General features: G+C 40.2%; 1 protein-coding gene across 9 annotated transcripts in view; it reads left to right on the top strand.

Annotated features, from left to right (window-relative positions):
• LOC108438299 overlaps positions 1-25,061 on the top strand; it is a 250,795-nt gene that overhangs the window by 132,692 nt on the left and 93,042 nt on the right. For all 9 annotated transcript variants that reach the window (XM_037541535.1, XM_017716031.2, XM_037541499.1 and 6 more), the window contains 2 exons: positions 964-1,626; positions 4,300-4,962. In XM_037541535.1, the coding sequence (XP_037397432.1) occupies positions 964-1,626; positions 4,300-4,962 (1,326 nt within the window). The remainder of the gene's footprint in view (positions 1-963; positions 1,627-4,299; positions 4,963-25,061) is intronic.

The following is a 25,061-nucleotide window of genomic DNA, read 5'->3' as shown; positions in this document are numbered from 1 at the left end:
AACATTTTTTCCAGTAATCTTCACAAATTTGATAAAGCTCTTTATTTCTGTGGACAGTGTTCCTTCTATTTACAAGTATCCGGCCTTTTACTGTGCCATCTATATTTTAAAGTTTCCAGCCCCTGAGAAAGAACCCTCTTACATGATACTCCCTTTTCTGATGGGACAGTATTGATTGGTGATGGTCTATAATGAGTTTGACTGATCTAAGCTGAAAATATTTTTAATACTTAATGCTTTGGGAATGGACAAAGGGCACAATTGACTACTTTACTTTTTTCTGGGCTTGTACACAGTAAAGAAATACTGTTAATTTACAGGAGCTTACTGACAGCAGTGTTGCCTAGTGTTGCCAAGTTTCACAGATATCACAAAAAAAAACATTAAACTTGCACATGTTTGTTGGCTGACTTTAGAGGAAGACAACATCTCAATGTCTCTTTAACAGACTTGTGCCCACAGGGTTTCTGTTTCGGAAAATTATTTTTAATGCCTGTTTTTACCGTAAGGCTGATAATACTGTATGCATTAATGTGTTATAAAAATATTGTTACTGTATCAGGTCTTTGTCCCAGAGTAATCTTTACTGCATATATTTTCACAGAATTCAACACAAAACTGTTAAAATATATTTCTGCCTTGAAGACAGTACATTATTGTAGAAATCACAGACGTCTTGTGTTTTTATAGACTGTGGGTTTGCTGTGATGTGGGTACTGTGGGAAACAATTTTGCCATTTTGAACTAGTATAGTTCCTTGATGTTTCATGTAATAATGGGCTGCTTGAAGGTTGTGCTCAATTGAGATCTAAAATATATCTAAATACAAGTCTTAATAAAGTAATATCTGCAGATTTCAGCCATAGCTTATCTATATTTCCTGTTTAATTTTTTTCATTATTTTTTCCAAATGGTATTATTAGTTTTTTTAAGAGTTGACAAAAATTGTTTTTTTTCTTTCAGGATCTAAACCAAGATCTAACGTAGTTCTGCTTGGGAGGGAAAATGAAGCAAAGACCTCAGTATGTAAACTTCTTCTTGGTAAAAAGTTCTCAACATCTCACCAGAAAGTGAAACAGAAGTCTAGCTCAGTGTGTGTGAGGAGGGAGGGAGAAGTGTGTGGACGTCTGATTGGTCTGGTGGAGATGCCAGCTGTCTACAACACTCAGCTCTCAGAGGATGACGTGATGCAGAAGGCTTTCCACTGTGTCTCTGTCTGTGATCCTGGAGTTCATGCCTTTTTCATAGTCATTTCTGAAGACCGCCTCACTGATGAGGACAAGGGAGAAATGGAGATGATCCAGAGAATTTTCAGCTCAAGACTCAACAAGAACACTATAGTCCTGATCAGTCGGCAATCTCAGAGCAAAGAACTAGATGCCAGTGTTAAGAAAGTGATAAAGGGTTTTGGCGGACGATACAAATATTTGGACAGCAAAACAGATGCAACACAGCTGATTAAATGTTTGGAGATGCTTCATACAGAGAGCAGAGGGAGCCTGTACACCATGGACATGTATGTAGAAGCCCAGGTTAAAGCACAGCTGCAGTACAAAAAACACATTCAAAATCTACAACAGAAAATCACTGAACTTACACAGAAGAACCGGAAGAGTCAAACTCAAGGTAAGTTATAATTTTTGTAAAAATAAGTACAATATGGAATATTCAGCTAAGTTGTTTTTATATCATAATTCTCACTAATAGGGTGCACTTAAAATAAAATGGATATATTGTATTATATATTATTAAAATTCATGGATTGTTTACTTAGAGTTTTGATTATGCAGAAGCCATGAGTTTACAAAAATGACCTTTGAAATTACCCTGCACATACAAATCCAATTCAAAAATGTTTTGCATTAAAAATATTAACTGTAAAATAGTAAAAGGATAGTAGGCAAAATGCAAATAAAAACAGCAGTAATTTAAAAATACACTTTGACCTGTACTGATATACAACCCTATTTCCAAATGCATTGATGTGCAAATCATGTAAACCCTGTATTTCACTGAAAATAGTACAAACCAAAGTAGCAAATGTTGAACTGAGACAGTTTTATTGTTTTTTGGAGAAAAAAAAGGGTGTGCATTATTAAGCTCAAAATCCATCCATCCATCCATTTACTAAGCCGCTTCTCCGTCAGGGTCGCGGGGGGATGCTGGAGCCTATCCCAGCAGTCTTCGGGCGGATAAGCTCAAAATATTAAATAAATAAAGTATCAAACAGTTGATTGGTTCCAGCAACAGCCCTTTGATTGGTCCCAGGAACCTGGCTTTCCTGCAGAGTGTTCTGGGTAATGGAGTTCATGTTAGGAGACTGATTCCTAGTACGGTCCAAGGGTGTGACACATACACTATATTGCCAGAAGTATTTGCTCGTCTGCCTTGAGATACATATGAAATTGAGTGACATCCCATTCTTAATCCATGGGGTTTAATATGACATCAGCCCACCCTTTGCAGCTATCAACAGCTTCAACTTTTCTGGGAAGGCTTTTCACAAGGGTTAGGAGTGTGTTTATGGGAATTTTTGACCATTCTTCCAGAAGCGTATTTGTGACATCAGACACTGATGTTGGATGAGAAGGCGTGGCTCACAGTCCACTCTAATTAATCCCATAGGTGTTCTGTCGGGTTCAGGTCAGGACTCTGTGCAGGCCAGACAAGCCCTTCCACATCAAACTCGCTCATCCATGTCTTTATGGACCTTACTTTGTCAGTGTCAGTCACGTTGGAACAGGAAGGGGCCATCCCCAAACTGTTCCGACAACGTTGAGAGCATGAAATTGTCCAAAATCTCTTGGTCTGCTGAAGCATTAAAAGCTCCTTTCATTGTAACTAATGGGCCGAGCCCAACTCCTGAAAAACAGCACCACACCATTATTCCCCCTCCACCAAATATTGCACATCTCAGTCAGACAATTACAGTCCTCTTGGCAACCACCAAACCCAGAGTCATCCAATGTATTGCCAGACAGAGAAGCTCAATTCGTCACTCCAGAGAACACGTCTCCACGCCTCCGGAGTCCAGTGGCAGCACTTTACACTACTGCATTCAACGCTTTGCATTGCACTTGGTGATGCAAGACTTGGATTCAGCTGCTCAGCGTTGGAAACTCATTCCATTAAGTTCCCTACACTGCTCTTGAGCTAATCTGAAGGCCACATGAAGTTTGGAGGTCTGTAGTGATTGACTCTGCAGAAAGTTGGCGACCTCTGCGCATTGTGTGCCTCATCATCCCCTGACCCTGCTCTGTCATTTTACGTGGCCCCCACTTTGTGGCTGAGTTGCTGTCGTTCCCATTTGCTTCCATTTTGTTATAATACCACTGAATGTTGACTGTGGAATATTTAGTAGTGAGAAAATTTCACGACTGGACTTGTTGCACACATGGCTATCACAGTCTGGCTTTTCTCATCACTCAGTTGATGACGATGTGGAAGAGGATGGGCAAGAAAACACAGCCTTGTCTGACTCCAGTTTTCACATGGAACCACTCACTTTGTAGCCTATAATATCACACACAGCACTGGTTGTTGGTGTACATGTCTCTCAGGATGTTGCTGACTTTTGTTGGAAATCCATATGCTCCAAGAATCTTCCAGAGTGAGGGGTGGTGGATGCCGTCAAAAGCTTTTTTCGAGATTGATGAAACTGATGTAGAGTGATGAGTTCTTTTCAAGTGACTGTTCCACTATGGCACACAAAACAAAGATCTGATCTGTGCATCCAATACCACTTCTGAATCCTCACTGCTGATCTCTCAGGTTCCTCTCAATGGCTTGTCTCATCCTCTGTAACAGGACTCTGTACACACGATCTTCCCTGGTACTGATATTAGGTTGATGCCCCTCCAATTGCCACATACTGACAGATCACCCATCTTCGGTAGCTTAACAATGATGCCTTTCCTTCATGTTTCTGGTACTCTGCCTTTCCCCCACACTTTTAAAAAGTTTTAAAAGTTCACCGTTCAGCATGTCTGCAGTGATTCTGTGTTTGCCAGGTGCCCTATTTCCTTTGGACTGTCTGATGGCTTCTTCTGTCTTTTGCTGGGTCATTTGCCCAAGTTTCATTTCTTGGTTGGGATAGTGTAGTGTAGTAATAATAGGCTGCTTGACCGTTGTGCTCAATTGAGATCTAAAATATATCTAAATACAAGTCTTAATAAAGTAATACTGCAGATTTCAGCCATAGCTTATCTATATTTAATGTTTAATTTTTTTCATTATTTTTTTCCAAATGGTATTATTAGTTTCTTTAAGAGTTGACAAAAATTGTTTTTTTTCTTTCAGGATCTAAACCAAGATCTAACGTAGTTCTGCTTGGGAGGGAAAATGAAGCAAAGACCTCAGTATGTAAACTTCTTCTTGGTAAAAAGTTCTCAACATCTCACCAGAAAGTGAAACAGAAGTCTAGCTCATTGTGTTTGAGGAGGGAGGGAGAAGTGTGTGGACGTCTTATTGGTCTGGTGGAGATGCCAGCTCTCTACAACACTCAGCTCTCAGAGGATGAAGTGATGCAGAAGGCTTTCCACTGTGTCTCTGTCTGTGATCCTGGAGTTCATGCCTTTTTCATAGTCATTTCTGAAGACCGCCTCACTGATGAGGACAATGGAGAAATGGAGATGATGCAGAGAATTTTTAGCTCAAGGTTCAACAAGAACACTATAGTCCTGATCAGTCGGCAATCTCAGAGCAAAGAACTAGATGCCAGTGTTAAGAAAGTGATAAAGGGTTTTGGCGGACGATACAAATATTTGGACAGCAAAACAGATGCAACACAGCTGATTAAATGTTTGGAGATGCTTCATACAGAGAGCAGAGGGAGCCTGTACACCATGGACATGTATGTAGAAGCCCAGGTTAAAGCACAGCTGCAGTACAAAAAACACATTCAAAATCTACAACAGAAAATCACTGAACTTACACAGAAGAACCGGAAGAGTCAAACTCAAGGTAAGTTATAATTTTTGTAAAAATAAGTACAATATGGAATATTCAGCTGAGTTGTTTTTATATCATAATTCTCACTAATAGTTTGCACTTAAAATAAAATGGATATATTGTATTATATATTATTAAAATTCATGGATTGTTTACTTAGAGTTTTGATTATGCAGAAGCCATTAGTTTACAAAAATGACCTTTGAAATTACCCTGCACATACAAATCCAATTCAAAAATGTTTTGCATTAAAAATATTAACTGTAAAATAGTACTGATATACAACCCTATTTCCAAATGCATTGATGTGCAAATCATGTAAACCCTGTATTTCACTGAAAATAGTGCAAACCAAAGTAGCAAATGTTGAACTGAGACCGTTTTATTGTTTTTTGGAAAAAAAAGGGTGTGCATTATTAAGCTCAAAATATGAAATAAATAAAGTATCACACAGTTGATTGGTTCCAGCAACAGCCCTTTGATTGGTCCAGGAACCTGGCTTTCCTGCAGAGTGTTCTGGGTAATGGAGTTCATGTTAGGAGACTGATTCCTAGTACGGTCCAAGGGTGTGACACATACACTATATTGCCAGAAGTATTTGCTCGTCTGCCTTGAGATACATATGAAATTGAGTGACATCCCATTCTTAATCCATGGGGTTTAATATGACGTCAGCCCACCCTTTGCAGCTATCAACAGCTTCAACTTTTCTGGGAAGGCTTTTCACAAGGGTTAGGAGTGTGTTTATGGGAATTTTTGACTATTCTTCCAGAAGCGCATTTGTGAGGTCAGACACTGATGTTGGATGAGAAGGCGTGGCTTGCATTCTCCACTCTAATTAATCCCATATGTGTTCTGTCGGGTTCAGGTCAGGACTCTGTGCAGGAGAGTCAAGTCCTTCCACATCAAACTCGCTCATCCATGTCTTTATGGACCTTGTTTTGTGCACTGGCGTGCAGTCACGTTGGAACAGGAAGGGGCCATCCCCAAACTGTTCCGACAACGTTGAGAGCATGAAATTGTCCAAAAACTCTTGGTGCTGAAGCTTTAAAAGCTCCTTTCACTGTAACTAATGGGCCGAGCCCAACTCCTGAAAAACAGCACCACAACATTATTCCCCCTCCACCAAATATTGCACAGCTCAGTCAGACAATTACAGTCCTCTTGGCAACCACCAAACCCAGAGTCATCCAATGTATTGCCAGACAGAGAAGCTCAATTCGTCACTCCAGAGAACACGTCTCCACACCTCTGGAGTCCAGTGGCAGCACTTTACAATACTGCATTCAACGCTTTGCATTGCACTTGGTGATGCAAGACTTGGATTTAGCTGCTCAGCGTTGGAAACTCATTCCATTAAGTTCCCTACACTGCTCTTGAGCTAATCTGAAGGCCACATGAAGTTTGGAGGTCTGTAGTGATTGACTCTGCAGAAAGTTGGCAACCTCTGCGCATTGTGTGCCTCATCATCCACTGACCCTGCTCTGTCAATTTTATGCTTCATGTTTCTGGTACTCTGCCTTTCCCCCACACTTTTAAAAAGTTTTAAAAGTTCATCGTTCAACATGTCTGCAGTGATTCTGTGTTTGCCAGGTGCCCTATTTCTTTTGGTCTGTCTGATGGCTTCTTCCGTTTTTTGCTGGGTCATTTGCCCAAGTTTCATTTCTATGTGGAAACCTGTGTCTTTTATCTCTGCTTCTTTCTCCAGGTCTGGTCTGCTCAGTGTCTCTTTTAAGTGCACTCACTCAGGCATCAGCTGTATAAAAAGTGCTTTACATGCAAGCAATGAAGTTCTGCCATAGAATTAAAAGAAAATAATGTGAAATTTAATGCTTTGCATCCATTACTGTTACTCCTTAATAACAGAAATAAGACAATAACTACTGATTTAAAAAATAATAAAAAACAGCTGTAACATTCAAATTAAGAAGATGAATACATAAAGAAAAGGTATAATTTTAACTGATTGCTAAATTTAAGAGATTCAGTTTAGTGGTTCAGGGTGTCTTAAAATTGTCTGATTGTCTAACCAAATGGCACAAATCTGGGATAATGGAAAGTTCAATGATCTACCCTGTACAGATTCACCAAAAAGCCCTGAGGCCTTGCGGATTGTTCTTCTGGGGAAGACCGGAGTTGGAAAGAGTGCAACAGGAAACACCATCCTGGGGAAAGAGGACGTGTTTAAGGAAGATATTGGTGGATCAGTTACTGTTGTGTGTCAGAAAGAGTCAGCTGACATAAATGGGAGGCAGATCATTGTGGTTGACACTCCAGGACTGTTTGATACTAATGTTCCTAATGTGGAGATCACTAAAGAAATCACTAAATGCATCTCCATGGCAGCACCAGGTCCACATGTGTTCCTATTGGTGCTGAGCATTGGACAGCGCTTCACCCAAGAGGAGCAAGACACAGTGAATATGATTAAGGATACATTTGGTGAAAAATGTAAAATGTACACTATAGTGGTCTTCAGTAAAGGAGATTTTTTAAAGGGAAACACAATTGAACAGTACATAGAAAAGTCTGGACCAACCATGAAGAGATTTCTGTTTGACTTTGGTAACAGATATCATGTGCTCAACAACAGTAATAAAAGCAGCTCCACCCAGGTCACTGATCTACTGGAGAAGATCGACTCCATGGTGGCAGTGAATAGAGGGAGCTGCTACACTAATGACATGTTCCAACAGGTAGAGAAAGCTCTACAAGAAAAACAGGAGAGAATACTGAAGGAGAGAGAGGAGGAAATAGAAAGAGAGAAAGAAAGACTGAAAGCCAAATATGAAGCTGAACTGGAGAAAATGAGAATAGAGATACAGAAAGAAAAAGATAACCAAGAAGCAGAAGGGAGAAGAAGAGAGAAAGAATTTAAAGAAAAAGAACTAGACATAAAAAGAGAGATGACCGAAATGGAAAGGATACAAAGAGAAGATGTAATGAAAAAAAGAGAAGAAGATGAGAAAAAGATGCAAGAGTGGATAGCTGAGATTCACAGAGAAAGAGAAGAGAACAGACAACAGTGGGAGAAACAAAGAGAAGAAGATCAGAGAAGGAGAGATCAGGAGGAGGAGGAAAGAAGAAAGAAAGAAGAAGAATGGAAGAAGAAACAGAAAGAAGAACGAGAGAACTTTGAGAAAGAAAGAGAATACATGGAGAAGAAAGTAAGAGAAGAACTAATGAAATTACAGCAGGACTATAAACAGAAGGCAGAAGAGGAGGAGAAAAGACGAAAGGAACTGGAAGAGAAAATCCAGCATGCGGAGGAAAGTAAAAAGAAGGAGCTACAAGAGCTGCAGATAACTCAGCAGAGAGAGTGGATAAAGAGGATAGATGAGGAGGAGAAGAGGAGGCACAAACAACAGAAGTATTGGGAGAAAACAATTGCATCAATGGTGGAAGCCTGGATTTTACAGCAGATTAGAAAGCAAAGACAACATGAATGGGAAAAAGAAAAGGAAATTGAGGAAAAAGATTTAAAAGTAAAGGAGAGAAAAGAAAAAGAAGAACAGGAGAGGAAAAGAATTGAAAATGAGGCAAATGAAAAAATAAGACAGATGAAGGAACAACTAGAGGCACAGAGAGAGAAAGAAGAGAAAGAAAGAAACAAAAAAGAAGAACAACTCAGAAAGGAAATGGAGGAACAGCTACAGAAGCAGTTGGAGTCTTTTCGAGAAGAAAGAGAGGAAGAAGAGACAATACGGACTGAAGTTGAAAGGAGAAACCTTGAATTCATTATACAGATTCACAGCAGAGAGATAGAGAATCTCAAAACACACGTTAAAGTAATAGCTAGAAAACAGGCAGAGGAGGAGTTTCATGCCAAACTTGATGAAAAGGTAAAAGAGGCGAGAGACAAAGGATTTGCAGAGGGTTGTGCAGAGGTAGAGGCAGAAAGAACAGCACTGGGCAGAAGAGTAGATCGATTTGTTCAAACTGTTTGTAAAAGTTAAAAAGAAAAAATGTTAAATTGTAAATTGGTTCACTTTCCAACCGAAGCTTCCCTGAATCTCACACTTTTTTTTTTTTTTTTTAATCTTTTTATTGCGGGATTTAACCATAGCAGTAATACAGTCAACTGAAATGAATTCTTTTTTCCCTTTTTTTATAACCTTGTGAACTAACAAAAAAATAAGGAGAAAAGGGGTAGGAGGAGGGGAAGAGAAAAAAAAAAAGAAAAAAAACAGGAGCATTTTACAGATTATTTTAACACAGTATACAGTTGGGCAGGGGAGAAAGGGTCCTTAAAAGCATTTTAACAATAAATCCCAAAGAATTTCAAGCCAGCTCAGCCTCTTTCCAGGCCAGAGACTTAAGTCCAGAAATAAACTTACGGGCTTTCTCATTACCCAAATAGTCCATATATGGGTCCCATATTTTGAAGAATAAATGAGGTTTGTCTTTTAGAGCAAAGGAAAATGCTTCAAAAGGAATAATACTTGTTACAGATTGTTGCCATTGATTTACTGATGGAACCTTGTCTGTTATCCAGAGACTCAAAATGCACTTTTTAGCACAGTACAAAAGAATAAACAATAACTATGTGCCTGTGAAACCCATTGGCAATCCATTTTTGACATCCAACAAGCAGATCTTGGCATCTAACTTAAAAGAACAATGAAAAATCTTCTCCATCTCACCAGTGACTTTAGACCAAAAGTCCTGTATATGGGGACAATCCCACAAACAGTGATATAGTGATCCAACCGCAGTATGACACTTGTTACAATATTTAGACAGTTTTGGATTCATCCTATTCCTAGATTCTGGTGTGTAAAAAAGACGGTGTAGTATTTTAAATTGCCTTTCCCAATCTGCATTACTGGCTAGCGCATGTGAGGGATGTCCACATATAGTTCTCCAGTCTTCCAAATCAATTGTACAGTCAAGATCTGCCTCCCATAACCTTTTAACTATTTTCTTTCTTCTTTTCTCTTCTCTCTGTAATACTGATTGTTCTGTAAAGCTGCTTTGTGACAACACCTGTTGTAAAAAGCGCTATATAAATAAATTTTGCTTGCTTGCTTGCTTAACCTTTTCTGAATTGTCCATATTGGTATTGCATAACACATTATAGAATTTTCTTGACACAGCCCTTAATTGAATAGTGTCTCTCAATAATATCTCAATAGGCGATATAGCAAAGCCTCCTATAAACTTCTTTAACATGGTATGTGTAAAACTTCGTATCTGTAGGTAACTTAGAAAATCAGACTCCTATTTCTAAGCTCTTGGAATGAGAGGATATCTCCAATCTGCAGTCTCCAATCACTTGTATCCCTTTTAGTTTCCAGCCATTAAGCCCAGAGTTGAGACCCGGGGGGAAATCTGGATTTTCATGTAGGGGAGTTAATAAGGAAAAGCAGTTACTGAATCCTTCTAGTCTCCTTACTTGCTTCCAGGTATAAACCATGTTCTTCAGTATCATATTGTTTCTTGTTACCTCTGCAACAGTAGCCTGAGATATATAAAGAAGATTATGAAGGGGAATATTCTTTAGCGAAGCCGCCTCAGAGCTAATCCAAGTCAAATTGGGATCATTGATAAACCATTCTAGAATATATTTAAGCTGTGCTGACAGCTGATAGAGTTTCAGTGAAGGTGCTGCTAAACATCCCAGTTTCGAAGTTAGACTTAGAAAGCTGTACCTTAATCTTGGTCTTCTTCCTCGCCAGATAAAAGAAATTAGGGTACCATTTATTTGCGCCAGATTTTTTCTTGATAGAAGCACTGGGATCATTTGAAAGATATACAAAAACCATGGTAGGATATTCATTTTAATTAAATGAATTCGCCCAAACAAAGATAAGGGTAAATTGCACCATCTGTCTAAGTCACTTTTAACAGCCGAAAGAAGAGGAGCGAAGTTAAGTTTGAAGAGATCTTTTAGCTGGGGAGAAATTTTTATCCCTAAATATGTAAAACCTGACGGAGACCATCGGAATGGATGGGCGGTGCTTGGATTTATATCAGAAGAATTCTTGAGAGCCATGGCTTCACTTTTAGAGAAATTAATTTTGTACCCAGAGAATGCACCATATGTATTAATGATCTGTAGTAATCTAGGAATCGACTGCTTTGGAGAACTTACAAATAATAGAACATCGTCAGCATATAAGGAAATATGCTGGCGATTCCCCAGAGTAATACCTTGAATGTCCATATTCTGCCTTATGGCTGTAGCAAGAGGTTCCATAGCAAGTGAGAATAATAATGCACTCATCGGGCAGCCCTGTCTAGTACCACAACCGATATTGAAATTTGTAGACCTACAGCCATTTGTTATAACAGCTGAAGATGGGGATGTGTAAAAAATCTGTATCCATTTGATAAAATTATCTCCCAAATCAAATTTAGGTAAAAATTAAATAAGGCCATTCCAGGCGATCAAAGGCTTTCTCAGCGTCAAGTGAAATAACTAAAGACTCTGGGCAATAGGAAGATGCATGTTGAATGATATTTAGTAGCTTCCTGACTCCTGACGTTATGTGAAGAATATCTGCCCTGATCATTAGCGACTAGAAATGGCAAAACCTTTTCTAATCTTAGAGCAAGAATTTTAGCTAATAATTTAAAGTCTATATTCAAAACAGAGATCGGTCTGTAGGAGGAACATTCTTCTGGTGGTTTACCTTTTTTTAGCACTAACGAAATATTAGCTTCCCTTAAGGAGGCGGGTAGGGATCCTGACATGAATGAAAATTTTATCATTTCATGTAGAGGTGATATTAATGTGTCTACAAGTCCTTTATAAAATTCTGCATTAAGCACATCCGGACCTGGTGTTTTGTTATTAGGCAGCAGCATAATAGTTCTCTTTATCTCCCCAACACTTATTGGTCTACATAGATCTTCTTTTTGCTGAACAGATACTTTAGGACGATCCAATTTTGAAAAAAAAATAATCATAGCCTCCCTAGAGTCACATTTTAATTGAGATGAATATAGCCGTTTATAAAAATCCCTAAAAATGTCGTTTATTTTGTTGTTGGCATATTTAAGGTTCCCCTTTGTATCTTTAATCCCAGATATGCTTTGGTTATATGATCTGCTTCTTAATAAATTGGCCAGGTATCTATTGGGTTTATTTGCGAACTCGTACATGTGCTGCCTAGCAAAGAAGATAGATTTTTCTGCCTTCTTTGTCAATATTGCCTCTAAGGAGGTTTTAACTGTCTGTAATTCACTTAGCAGTTCATCTGATGGGAAAGCATTAAACCTCTGCCGTATATCATATAATTCAAGCTCCAATTTCCTCTGTTCTAGTCTACTATTCTTTCTTTGACTAGCAGTGTAGGCTATCACCAAACCTCGAATATAGGCTTTAGCTGTATCCCATAATATACTAGGTGAGACATCTGGTGTATTATTTTCTTTAAAGAAATATCCTAGATGCTTATTCAAGTATTTCTTAAAATCAGGATCATGCACTAGAAATGGATTACAATGGCATGGCCTACTCTGGGCTGCCATATTAGGGATATTCATCTCAATAAACACCGCAGCATGATCTGAGATTATAATGTCTCCTATCGAACATGCATGAACCTTTTGCAGTGACACCTTAAGAGTTAATATGAAATAAATTCTGCTGCTAGATTTGTGGACTGGGGAAAAGAATGTAAATTCTTTATCATTCGGGTGTGGAACACGCCAAGTATCAGCCAATCCAAATTCATTACAGGTGTCCAGAATTGCTCTGGCTCTACCAGACATTGCTTTCTGTGATGGGGGAGATCTATCCAGCTGGGAAGAGAAATAACAGTTAAAATCCCCAGCAATCACGGTATTATCACAAATCCAATCTGCAAATTTAGAGAAAACAAGGGAAATAAAATCATTTGTTTGCACGGGTGGGAAGTATACATTCACAAATGAGACTGCCTGGCCATACAGAGAACCTTTTAACATAATATATCTACCAGCTTTATCAGAGATGGTCTGTACCTCTGAGAGTGGCAGCCGTTTATGAACTAAAATGACTACTCCTCTACTTTTGCTACCAAAGGAAAACCTCCATACACATCCCCCACCCAATCTCTCTTCAATTTTAAGTGTTCTTTATCAGAAAGATGGATCTCTTGCAACAGTGCTATGTGAACCCCTGATTTCTTAAGGAAACTAAGTATCTTTTTTCTCTTAATTGGGTTGTGTATTCCTCTTACATTCCAACAGCATACTTTAAGTCTAGCCTTATCACTCATATATTAAAATATATGTATATATTCCCATATATGTTATCTTTTCCTCTCTGACTGCAGTTTCAAAGATCCTTACTCCCGGATTATAAGAATAAACATAATAAAACAAAGAAAAAGGAAAGAGGATCAAAACGCTTCTCAGAGAACAAAAACTATGTACATGTAAAGTAATCAGAACAAACCGTTTGGGGTAGGCTATGGGCATTTTTGCCCGAACTCTGTAACAAGTTCTACAACACGTTCTGCTCTCCAAACTTAAAGGGAGGGATACTGGACCAGTTTGTTTTCAGCAGAGATGGTCATCCTGCAGCACGTCCTTGCGAGCACCTCGCAGCCCTAACAATTAAAGCAAAAACCAAGTCTTTTTATAATACACTCCATTCCACATGCATTCCACTCCATTCGGTGCAGACCGACCACTTTTTTTTCCGCTCACACTGGAGCCGACTTGATACCCGGTGAGCCGGATGGAGCAATTTCAATGCTTCTGAGGAAGGTAATAACATCTTGCGGTTGTCTGAAGAATTTCTCCTGGCCATCGTGGCTGACACGGAGCACTGCTGAGTATAACATACCAAAACGATTCCTTGATCCCTTAGCTGCTGCTTAACCAGGTGAAACTCCTGCCACTTCCTGACCACCGCGGCCGAAATGTCCTCATACACTGAAATGTGGGAACCTTTATAAGACAGCCCCCGTGCTCTTCGTGCTGCCTGCATAATCAAGACTTTATCTTGGAAATTGTGGAGCTTCACAATAACTGCGCGGTGACGCTGTCCTTGTAGCGGGCGACGAGTGGGAGCGCGGTGGCATCTATCCAGTTTCAAATCATAAAAGAACAATGAGTGGGAGAAAATAGGATTAAGAGTAGATAAGTAGTACTCTAAACTTTCTTTTCAGAGCTAAAAGTGAGTGGAGTTTGGGTACTGTTTGTCATTACTTCATAGACTAGTTTCGCAGTAGTTGTGAGAAACTGCTGTAGTACTGAAACTGCTGTAGCCTGCTGGTTAGTGTTAATTAATAGCGGGTTAGCATTGTGCGCTTGCAATTGGTGGTGCTCAGAAGGTGGACTGCCCTGTAGTATCGCACCAAGTCCAGGAAGGTCCCAAGACCAAGGTCAGACAGACTCCGCAGCAGCCGAGGAGCTGTGTGGGTCCTCTGATGATTCCTCTGCAGCCGCTACCTCCCACCACCCACATTTTCACACTCCTTCATTTGAACTGCCTAATTGTGAGTAGAAGAGTTGTTTGAGTAACTAGAAGGGGCTTGCCGTCTAGCCACACCACACCCAAGCATCGTTCAGGCCTGCAACAGGCTTCCTGTTTTGTGAGTGTGTGCATGTGTGTGAGTGGGCCCATTTTCACCTTTAATAACGCTGAAAGTTTGCATAGTTCTGTATAAATGTTGTTTGGGCTGTTTATTATCTTACATTTGTGAAAGCAATAGTTAGTTTCTTATAGAAGCTACTGTTGTTTATCCTTCTCTCCATCGTTTGGAGGGAGAGTTTCCCCGTGCAGGCTCTTTGTTGAGGAAGGCCTGTGTACTGTATTTTGGTTGGTTAAGCGTTTTGGGAACGGAAAAGTAATTTTCTAAGAACACAGTTTGCCTATAGCTCAAACTTTAAGTTTTATTAGTTTATTTTATGTTTTATTTATTTTCTTTTCTTTATAGTTTGCCATTGATCAAACAATACTACGATCAATAACACTACTATTATTTTACTTCTTGTGTCTGGTTTAGTTCTTTTTAGTAACAGATGTTCATCTATTCTTTGCTGTAGGTTGAATATTTTGTTTCACATAGTACAAAACCACGTTAGCTAACACTTCGAACCCATAGCCCCAGGTTTTAAACCCAGTTAGTGCTAGGGAAATGATGATGTCTGTACAGTGATCTTTATTGTTGCGCGCAGGTACCAGACACCTAGCCAGCCCGTAAGACATTGGGCTAACACAGTTGTTTCCATAAAGAGCCAAAATCATGGCATACGCAATGAACATACTTAGAATTGACAAAACATTTGCTTTTAAACCATACTTGCAACAGTTAAACCTAGGGCACTGCATAACGCAGATTTAAGAGAGATGAAATGTAGAGAATGAAAGCTCTTAAACGATCATAAGTTAGCTGAAACTCTCTCTGCTTTTCTGATTTTAGTTAGATCGCATAGTGGATAAGCAGATTTTCACGTAAGCCTTAATTTAAGGTTAGTAAGTAAAATTAAGGTCAGTAATTGCACAACCACACAAAAGACTGCAGTTGTGCTAATGTATCAGGTCATAAATGACACATACTATCGCACAGCAGTAACTCCTGAGCCTGTAAAACCAGCAGTCCAAAATAGTGAACAGAGGATTGATTAAGCTTTTTCTCATGATGCTTTGTCCTAATGAATGCAGGTATTCTAAAAGAACAAACATGTTCAACCTTTAGTTAGTCACAGTCTACATGAGATTTGGACCCATTCAGGCATAAAAATAAAACTTTGCCCCATGAGTTGATTGATGACACTAAATGCCACCATGACAACACAGGACATCCATGAAACTTGCACATACCCCAGTACAGGTCACAGGTCAGCGCTACTTTGGCCTTTTTTTTTAATACAGCTTCAATTGTAACTCAACCCTGAGCTGTCCAGGTAGTTAGTCCCAGTCACTGTATCAGAGTTATTTTAAATCAACCTGTCCTTACGTTTATGCTTCCACAGGCCTATTTTGCCTTGGAGGCAGCATGCATTAAGACATGCATTATGAGTTTGCCAGAACGGCATATGTAGCTTCTCATCTAGGGACCATATTTTATCTGAATATACAGGCACTTTCTTTTGATATTATTTTTCCAAACTAGATGAGTCTATAGGTTTATATAGCTGTTCATCCACTCTGACAATGAAAACATTATCAGACCAATCAGGTGCCACCCTACCACCCCTCTGTGTGGTATCTAATTTTCCTGCCATGGGCTTACGGTAACAGGCCATGATACAGGCCTAAACACACTACCGCGGTCTTCCCCTCCATTCTGTCAGTGAGAGGGGGATAACCTTACTGGAAATTAGGGTTTGCTTCAAAATGGGCACTCACCTACAGCGTTGAGATCAAATGGCCTATCTGGGTCACGGCACCATTGTAAAATTTCAAACCCTTCGGAAATCCAGGGGACTCCTGATATCTGTTCAGTGATCTTGTTGCGCACAGGTACCAGACACCTAGCCAGCCTGTAAGACATTGGGCTAACACAGTTATATAGCTGGACTGATGGCAAGACCCAGCTCATACAGGACAAGTAACTGGTGTGACAAACATGACCATATAGGGATAAACAAGAATAGACAGACGAATGTTCTAAATACAGTCACAGTACAGGCACACACAATACAGAATATGTAACACAGATATAGGACAATGCAAAACAATAAATTCCTTCATAATGCATATAATGATTCAAGTATTCCTTGTTTGGAGAAATTACCATTTATCTAATAGAAATCATTCCAACTAGAGTGTTTAAGGATAATAATTTAATTCAAAAACAGATTTCTGCTTGTGTCCAGGAACTCCACACTGAGCATATAGTCCCTACATACAGTGTGGAAGATAGTGAGACAGGCAAAGAGGATCCCAGAAACCCAGATCTGCATAAGGTTTTAAAATTTCAAAATCCACTTTTAGATACTCCATCACCAGAAGCTTTTTGGAAGAGTTCCATGAAAGAATGTCATTCAGACTATAAAGAAAATTGTGTGATGTGGTCAGATGAATTTTAACTTTTGGTCATGCATATTATTGTTATATTCTGTAACAAAAAAACTGTATAGAATGAAAAGCACCTGGTATCCACTATCAAATATGAAGGTTGATCATTGGTTGTAAAAATCAGTTTCATAATTGTACTAAATCTGTCTTGACCATATCAACAAGATAATGACCCCAAACACATAACAAAATCCACACAGACGTTTGCCAGAACACATAGTACATTTTATAATGGCTCTCTTAGTTTTCAGACTTGATGCCAGTTAAAAAAGACCTGTATTGTGTATTGAAGAGGGCAGTCCACAAGACCCAAGAATATCAAGAACTGATAATGTATTCTCTAACCTTGTTAAGCATAACAATAATCAGCTCAGTTCTGTTATTCCCCCCTAATGTCACTAAAGCAAGCCAGAAGTAAATTTCACTGGTTTACTTTAAAATATTGAACATATGGGTACATTTTCATGAAAGGTGCCAATAATTCTGTAGTTGCCTGCATGACATATTAACATATTTGGCTATCTGAACAAAACCATTTTTTGTTTGAAAATGCCTTTTACATTATGTCAAAAATTCATTCTTTTCCTTTTTCTGTGAAATTATAACTTTAGAGACAGACATTTTGGTTCTGTTCAGTTTCCTTTGTATTTTTATATTTGTCCTTTACTGTCATACATGTGACATATATGGCAATTTATGTGCATATACACTCACCAGCCACTTTATTAGGTATACCTAGAAAAAGGTTGGACCCCCTTTTGCTTTCAGAACTGCCTGCCTTAATTCTTCGTGACATACTTTCAACAAGGTATTGGAAACATTCCTCCAAGATTTTGATTGGTTATTTGAGTTACTCTTGCCTTTCTATCATCTCAAACCAGTCTGTCCATTCTCCTCTGACCTCTCACATCAACAAGGCATTTTCATCCACACAACTGCCGCTCACTCGATATTTCCTCTTTTTCTGACCATTCTCTGTAAACCCTAGAGATGGTTGTGTGTGAAAATCCCAGTAGATCAGCAGTTTCTGAAATACTCAGACCAGCCCGTCTTGCACCAACAAACATTCCCCGTTCAAAGTCTGTTAAATCACCTTTCTTCCCCTTTCTGATGCTCGGTCTGCACTTCAGCAAGTTGTCTTGACGACCTCTACATGCCTAAATGCATTGAGTTGCAGCCATGTGATTGGCTGATTAGCTATTTGTGTTAGCAAGCAATTGAACAGGTACCTAATAAAATGGCTGGTAAGTGTATGTTGGCCATATACCAAAATATATCAGACACACACCAAAAAATATTATATATAAAAACAGAAAAGATGATAGAGTATATGTTGCTAATGTTTTAAAGTGGATTAAAGACCGAAATTAACTGTTGAACATTTGTTTTATTTGTTTTTATTGGAATTCTGCCATTTTGCAATTCAAGGTCACACTAAGTTGCCGCTTTTTGATTGTAGTATCTCTGAAAAGAACAGAGGCACTGACAATTCCTGCTGTTATTAATCTACTCTTTTCTGTTAATAATGTGTTTGTCAGTAATGCTGTATCTTTCATTTAATATGTAAAGAATGCAATTTAATCTACAATTAGTAGATTTTATTTGGTTTGTATCAAACTCCCTTTTTGAACAATTAAATGCACAAATCCAGAATTGGATTTGGTGACTCTGGAGGTCCAAGCAAAAGACAGGAGTATGGCCCCTGGATGCATGTTTTTAAAATTAGTTGATCTAGACTCATATATGGCTCATTTGTCTACAATGCAAGAAAGCTGTTCAGGTAAATAATCTTAAATCTAATAGATACATTTAATATTTCTCATTTTGAGATTCTGGTAAACATTAATGGATTACTAATTTCACAACAAGTCATTTTGTAAAGTTACATTTTCTCACTATAATGACAAATGTTTTTGCTGGTTTTAGGAAATAATGCCTTATACATAACAAACATGAGCATTATGTGTAGTTTGCCTGTGCAGCACTCTGTTCTGAGTGCAAAAGCTCAAAGAAAGTTACCTTTGAGTAATAAACAATTTGCATTTTTTTTGGATAACTTTATTTGACCTCTCAACTCCCAGAAGATTACTTTAGTTGCCTTGTCATCACAAAATAACATGGCATAGTCCATTAGAACCATGTCTAGGAAGGAAGGTGCTGCATTGTTATTACTGAAAAGAATTGCTACAAATCACAAATACCAGCTATTTATATATACACCAAAAGGATTCTTCATGCTTGACATAGTAACAATATAAGGGGGTCCTTCCATTGTGTAAGGTGTGAACAGAATCGCAGACGCTCGCAGGTAAAAGGGGAAGAGATTTAATACCTGAGGTAATCAGGAGAATCCCCAGAGGGAGAAAACATATATCCAAGTCCAAGTTTAATCCAAAGTAAATCAGACACAAATACACAAATCAGTCCAGGCAGGCAGAGGTACACAAGGGCAAAACAATACACAAAACCGGGTCAGGAATAGCGAGAAGTCGATACACAGGAAATACACTATAGATAAACCGTGCAGTAATTGCATGGGAACAATACCTCGCAAAGAGTCCAAGTAAAGTCCCAGCTTATAAAGAAAGAAACAGGAGTCCATCAGGTTCAAGACATTAGAATTCCGGCGACTGTGATCGCTGACAGGTGTGGGGAAAGGCTGGCCGGGAGCAGGAGAGTCCCTTGCGTGGGCGGCCTTGTGGACGTGGGGCCGGTCTCTCCGGGTGCCGACTGTGAAAGTCCCGGATAAGTCCCAAATCCAGCACATCTTTAGCCGGTACCCAGGACCTTTCCTCTGGACCGTAGCCTTCCCAGTCCACGAGGTACTGCAATAGTCCACCACACCTGCGGGAATCTAGCAGTCTCCGGACAGCATATACCGGCGTTCCTTCCATCCACTCCGGTGGCGTAGTACCTGGTGTCACCTCGTCCAAGGGTCCTGTAACCACAGGTTTGAGCAGAGAAACATGGAAAGAATTAGATGAACGGAACCTTGGGGGTAAGTCTAGCTTAAGTAACATCATTGATTCTCTTCAAGATTCTGAAAGGTCCAGTGTATTTGGGAGAATTTTTTACAAGTCCCCTCAGGACGTCTGAAGTTCTTGGTGGACAACCACACTCGATCTCCTGGATTGTAGGTGGGTGTCGGACCCCTGTGTTTATCCGACTGTACCTTTTGCCGATGAATAGCCTCTTCTATTCCGCAGTGTGTTTGTTCCCATACCTGCTCACTCTTCATCCATTCATCTACCGCCGGAACATCGGTTCAGACCCCTGTCCAGGGTGCAACAGGTGGCTGGTAGCCTAGGATACACTGAAAAGGGGTTATACCGGTCGTAGAGCTAATGAGGGAGTTTTGTGCTATTTCTGCCCAGATTAAATAGCGTGACCAGTCTCTGGGATTTTCATGGCAGAAGAGCTGCAAGAACTTCCCTAGTTCCTGGTTAGCCCTTTCACATTGTCCATTCGATTCGGGATGATAACCTGAAGACAGACTGATTGAGACCAACAAATGTTCAAAAAACGCTGCCCATACCTGAGACGTGAATTGGGGTCCTCTGTCGGAGATATCTTCTGGAATTCCATACACCTGGAAGACCACTTGATATAGGGCTTCAGCTGTCTGAAAGGCACTGGGAAGGGCTTTGAACGTCACAAAACTGACTCCCTTCGAGAATCTGGCAATCATCATCATGGTAGTGAATGTCTGAGACTGGCAAGTCTCTTACAAATTCGACAGCGATGTGTGACCATGGCCGGTTGGGAACTGGTAGGAGTAGAAGTCGCCCCACTGGCAGTACTTTAGGTGTCTTGCATTGGGCACAAATAGAACATGAGGCTACAAAATTATGTACATCTTTGATCATGTCCTCCCACCAATACCTATTAATAAGGAGTTGTTGGGTGCGTGTTTCACCTGGGTGTCCTGATGTTAATGATGAATGTGCCCAGGTGATAAGTGCAGTTCTGAAGGCAGGGGGTACATACAACTTCTCTGGTGGACACTGTTCAGGTATGCGAATGCTGGGGAGAGCTTTCTCAGTCTCCTCGTCTATTCTCCAACGAATGGATGATATCTTTACCTCGGGGGGAAGAATTGGGTGAGGATCTTCGTCTTGCTAATGGATGATTTGGGTGTGAAATTTCCAAGACAATGCATCTGCCTTGGTGTTGCGACTTCCGGGTCTATAGGTGATACTAAGTTGAAAGCGTGAGAAAAACAAAGACCACCTGGTCTGTCTGGCATTGAGCCTTTTAGCTGTCCGGAGATATTCTAAATTTTTATGATCCATAAGTACAGTGAATGGATGATTGGCACCCTCCAACCAATGTCGCCATTCTTCAAGAGCTAATTTAATAGCCAACAATTCTCTATCTCCTATTCCATAATTTCGTTCCGTCTGAGAATTTATGCGAAAAAAATGCTATGGGGTGTAGTTTAATGGGAGACCCGGTCCGTTGCAACAGAACTGCTCCCACCCCTGTTTCTGACGCATCTACTTCTACTACAAAAGGCAGCTTAGGATCAGGATGAGCCAGTATCAGGGCTTGGGTGAAAGCCTTCTTAAGGTCTTGGAAGGCCTTTTCTGCCTGAGCATTCCAGTTGATTCTCTTAGGGTTCCCTTTCAGCAGTGAAGTTAATGGAGCCGCAATACCACTGAAATTCCTAATGAAGCGACGATAGAAGTTAGCAAAACCCAAAAACTTCTGCAACTCTTTTACGGACATTGGTTGTGGCCAATCTATGACTGCCTCTACCTTATGATCGTCCATAACTATCCCCTGTTGACTAATGATATACGCAAAAAGACAACTGAGCGCAAATTAAATTCACATTTTTCACCTTTTAGATACAAGTTATTCTGTAGTAGTCTCATAAGCACCTCTCTAACGTGATGGATATGTTTCTCTAAGGAAGGTGAATACACCAAGATGTCAAAGATACGCGATTACAAATTTACCCAACATGTCTTGCAGTACATCACTAATGAACACCTGGAACACAGAGGGGGCGTCTAACTTGGTAAAATATTGGGCCCCTTGCAGTTGTTCCAGTGCTACTGGGACCAGGGGTAAAGGATATGGATATGCCTTGGAGATTTGATTAAGAGCCCTGTAATCAATACACGGTCTAAGCCCTCCATCCTTCTTTACAAAAAAGAAACTAGAGGCTATGGGAAAGGTGGAAGGGCGAATAAAGCCCTGATCTAAGGCTTCATCAATATAGCTGTCCAGGGCCTTCTGTTCCTCTTGAGTTAGGGGATATACTCTGGCTTTGGGCAGCATGGGTTCTGAAACCAAGTCTATAGCACAATCATAGGGTCTGTGGGCTGGTAATTTAGTGGCATTCTTCTTACCAAACACCTCCTTTAAATCTAGGTATTCTTGTGGGAGACTCAGTGTCTGGGCTTTCAGTAGTGGTTGATCTGATGGCGATAGAAGAATTAAGACAATTTTTGAAACAGTAATCCAACCATTGCGTAACAGTACGATCAGTCCAAGAAATGGTCGGGTTATGTTTTTCTAACCACGGAAGCCCAAAGATGACGTCAAAGTCAGTTTGATCTAGGATTAGGAAGGATAACTTCTCAGAATGCAGTGCACTAGCATGTGTCTCAATAGGGATGGTGACATGGGTGATTGGCTGAAATCCCTCAGGATCTCCATCTAATGCAGTAACTTCTAGGGAAATCCGGAGATTCTTGACAGGGATGCGTAGTTTCTCCACTATCTGAGCATGTATGAAGTTCCCCTCGGCTCCAGAGTGGATTAGTGCTGAAACGACAACAACCTTAGGGTGAAAGCACAACCTAACAGGTAGCAGTACAGATTTAGAAACCAGCCCCTTCGTGGGAATACTCACCACGTTAGCATGCGGAGTGAACTCCATGTGCTTTCCCGACAGTCTCTGATGCGGTGACCAGGTTGTCCACAAAAAAAACACAACTGCTGGGAAAAACGGTGTTGCCTCTCTTCCTGTGATAACCGGGATGATTCACATACCATGGGTTCCGGAATCTCAATGTCCCTGGGAACTCTAACAGGACATGATGTGTTTCATGGGCCTCATGCACTTCCCTTTTTCCTTCTGGAGTTCATTAAATGATCTAGCTTGATGGCCAGTGATATCAGTTGATCTAAACTCAATCCGTCATCCTTACTGGCAAGCTCATTGAGAACTTCCGGGTTCAGTCCATGTCTAAACATCACTAGAAGGGCCGTCTCATTCCAACCGCTACTGGCTGCGAGAGTTCTGAATTCCAGTGCGTCTTCCACTACAGAGCGTGGGCCCTGACGTAGTTGGGTTAACAGTTCTCCGCTTACTTTTCCCTCATAGGGGTGATCAAAAACTAGTTTAAACTCCTTCAAAAAAAATGCTCATATGTCCATCCATTGAAGGCAGGCCAGCTAGCAGTAGCCCATTCTAATGCCTTTTCTGCTAATCGGGACACCACGAAAGAAATCTTAGCTTGGTCTGATCCTATTGGCAAATAGTTGTTAGGGTCGGCGTTGTCACTGGGTTAACGGGAGCTGTCCTGGATGTCGAATCTGTCGGCTGCATTCCCCGAAGCTGGCTGGTCTTTTCCTTGATGCTATCTACAAGCTGTACCAACTAAGCTTGCTGTACTGCTTGTTGGTCAGGAATAGCGAGAAGTCGATACACAGGAAATACACTCTAGATAAACCACTCAGTAATTGCATGGGAACAATACCTCACAAAGAGTCCAAGTAAAGTCCCAGCTTATAAAGATAGAAACAGGAGTCCATCAGGTGCAAGACATTAGAATTCCGACGACTGTGATCGCTGACAGGTGTGGGGGAAGATCACATGTTCCTCTCGAGCATTCTGGGAAGTGGAGTCCGACTTCCCCGTTGACTGCGTGACACATTGCTTAGTGCATAGGCCGCTGCTATAATTGAACAAAATAGTACTAAGTACTTACCAATCTGAACCTCATGGAAGGATGAACTTAGTCTGTGCAGCCAACAATAAAAAAGACTTCATTCCACACAGATAGCTCAATTCAACATGTTGAAACGGCAAATTAATAGAACACACATGTATTTAAGATTTATATTGTTTGCATAGCATAACTTCTCAAAATCTCCCAAAACACATTTACCTTTTTAAAGATATCTTTGTCAGTATGCCTTTTAGTGATGTTCACAGCAAGCCTGAAGTAAATGTCATGGATAGCACTCTGAATAGAACAAGACAGTGCACTTTTATTTTTGAGTATTAGAAGGGAATAAAAGCTACATGGACAAGATCTGATCAATATGTTTTGTGTCAACATATCCAAATTAATGTAGGCCAGGTTTAAGAGAGTGTTTCATTGATGACTCCTTGGTGCCATTCTGGGTCTGCGTGTGGAACTCCTGGATTGGCCCATACCTATCATGGTCATAGATGGTTGTTCCTAAGATGCTTGTGCTGCTATTCCACCGCTCGTATGCGATCACTCCAGTTTGTGGATGGTGGAGCGGAGGGATGCCAAACTGTTTGAGTGCTACTGTGTCTGTGTGTCCTTCTGGTTTTCTCCCCTAAGCTGTTATAGTCAGATCTGCCGGAGTCATTAGCCACACTCTGGAAATGTTCACATTCCCTGTTTTACATATACCTGAACAGAACAAAACTAATTCCATCTCCCTACCCATTCCGAGGAAACGACTGCGCACCTGTCTGGCCAAACACTGACCGTCAAGCTCTCCTTCATTGAGAGGTGAATCTGAGGGTGTGTGTACTGAGATATACCTGAATGTCATCAGAATAACAGTGCAAGTTAAGGCTATGGCTACAAATGATCTGGCCAAGGGGTGAGATGTAGATTTAAAAAGCAGGAGAGAGTTTATTACTAATTTTGCTTCCATGCAGTCATGAAGAATTCACCTTTACAAGCTGTAGATGACAAAGAAATTGACCAGAGATCACCACATCTGTTAAGGGATGAGAATATTTAGCATAATGGAGTAGGATTCTGATATTCAAAAAAAAAAAAAAAAGTTACTTAGAAACAAAGCATGAGCACAATCTTTATGGGCACCTCCCACCACCCCAGCCCATTGCCTTTGATATTTCTAATTTTAAAGTCTTTTGGCCTGCAGCATGATCTCTAGGGTTTATAAAGTCTTAAGCAGTGGCACAGAT

The sequence above is a fragment of the Pygocentrus nattereri genome, chromosome 1 (genome assembly GCF_015220715.1).
Source record: "Pygocentrus nattereri isolate fPygNat1 chromosome 1, fPygNat1.pri, whole genome shotgun sequence".
NCBI lineage: Eukaryota > Metazoa > Chordata > Actinopteri > Characiformes > Serrasalmidae > Pygocentrus > Pygocentrus nattereri.
The sequence above is the reverse complement of the archived record's forward strand: the minus strand, read 5'-3'. Positions and strand labels throughout refer to the sequence as shown.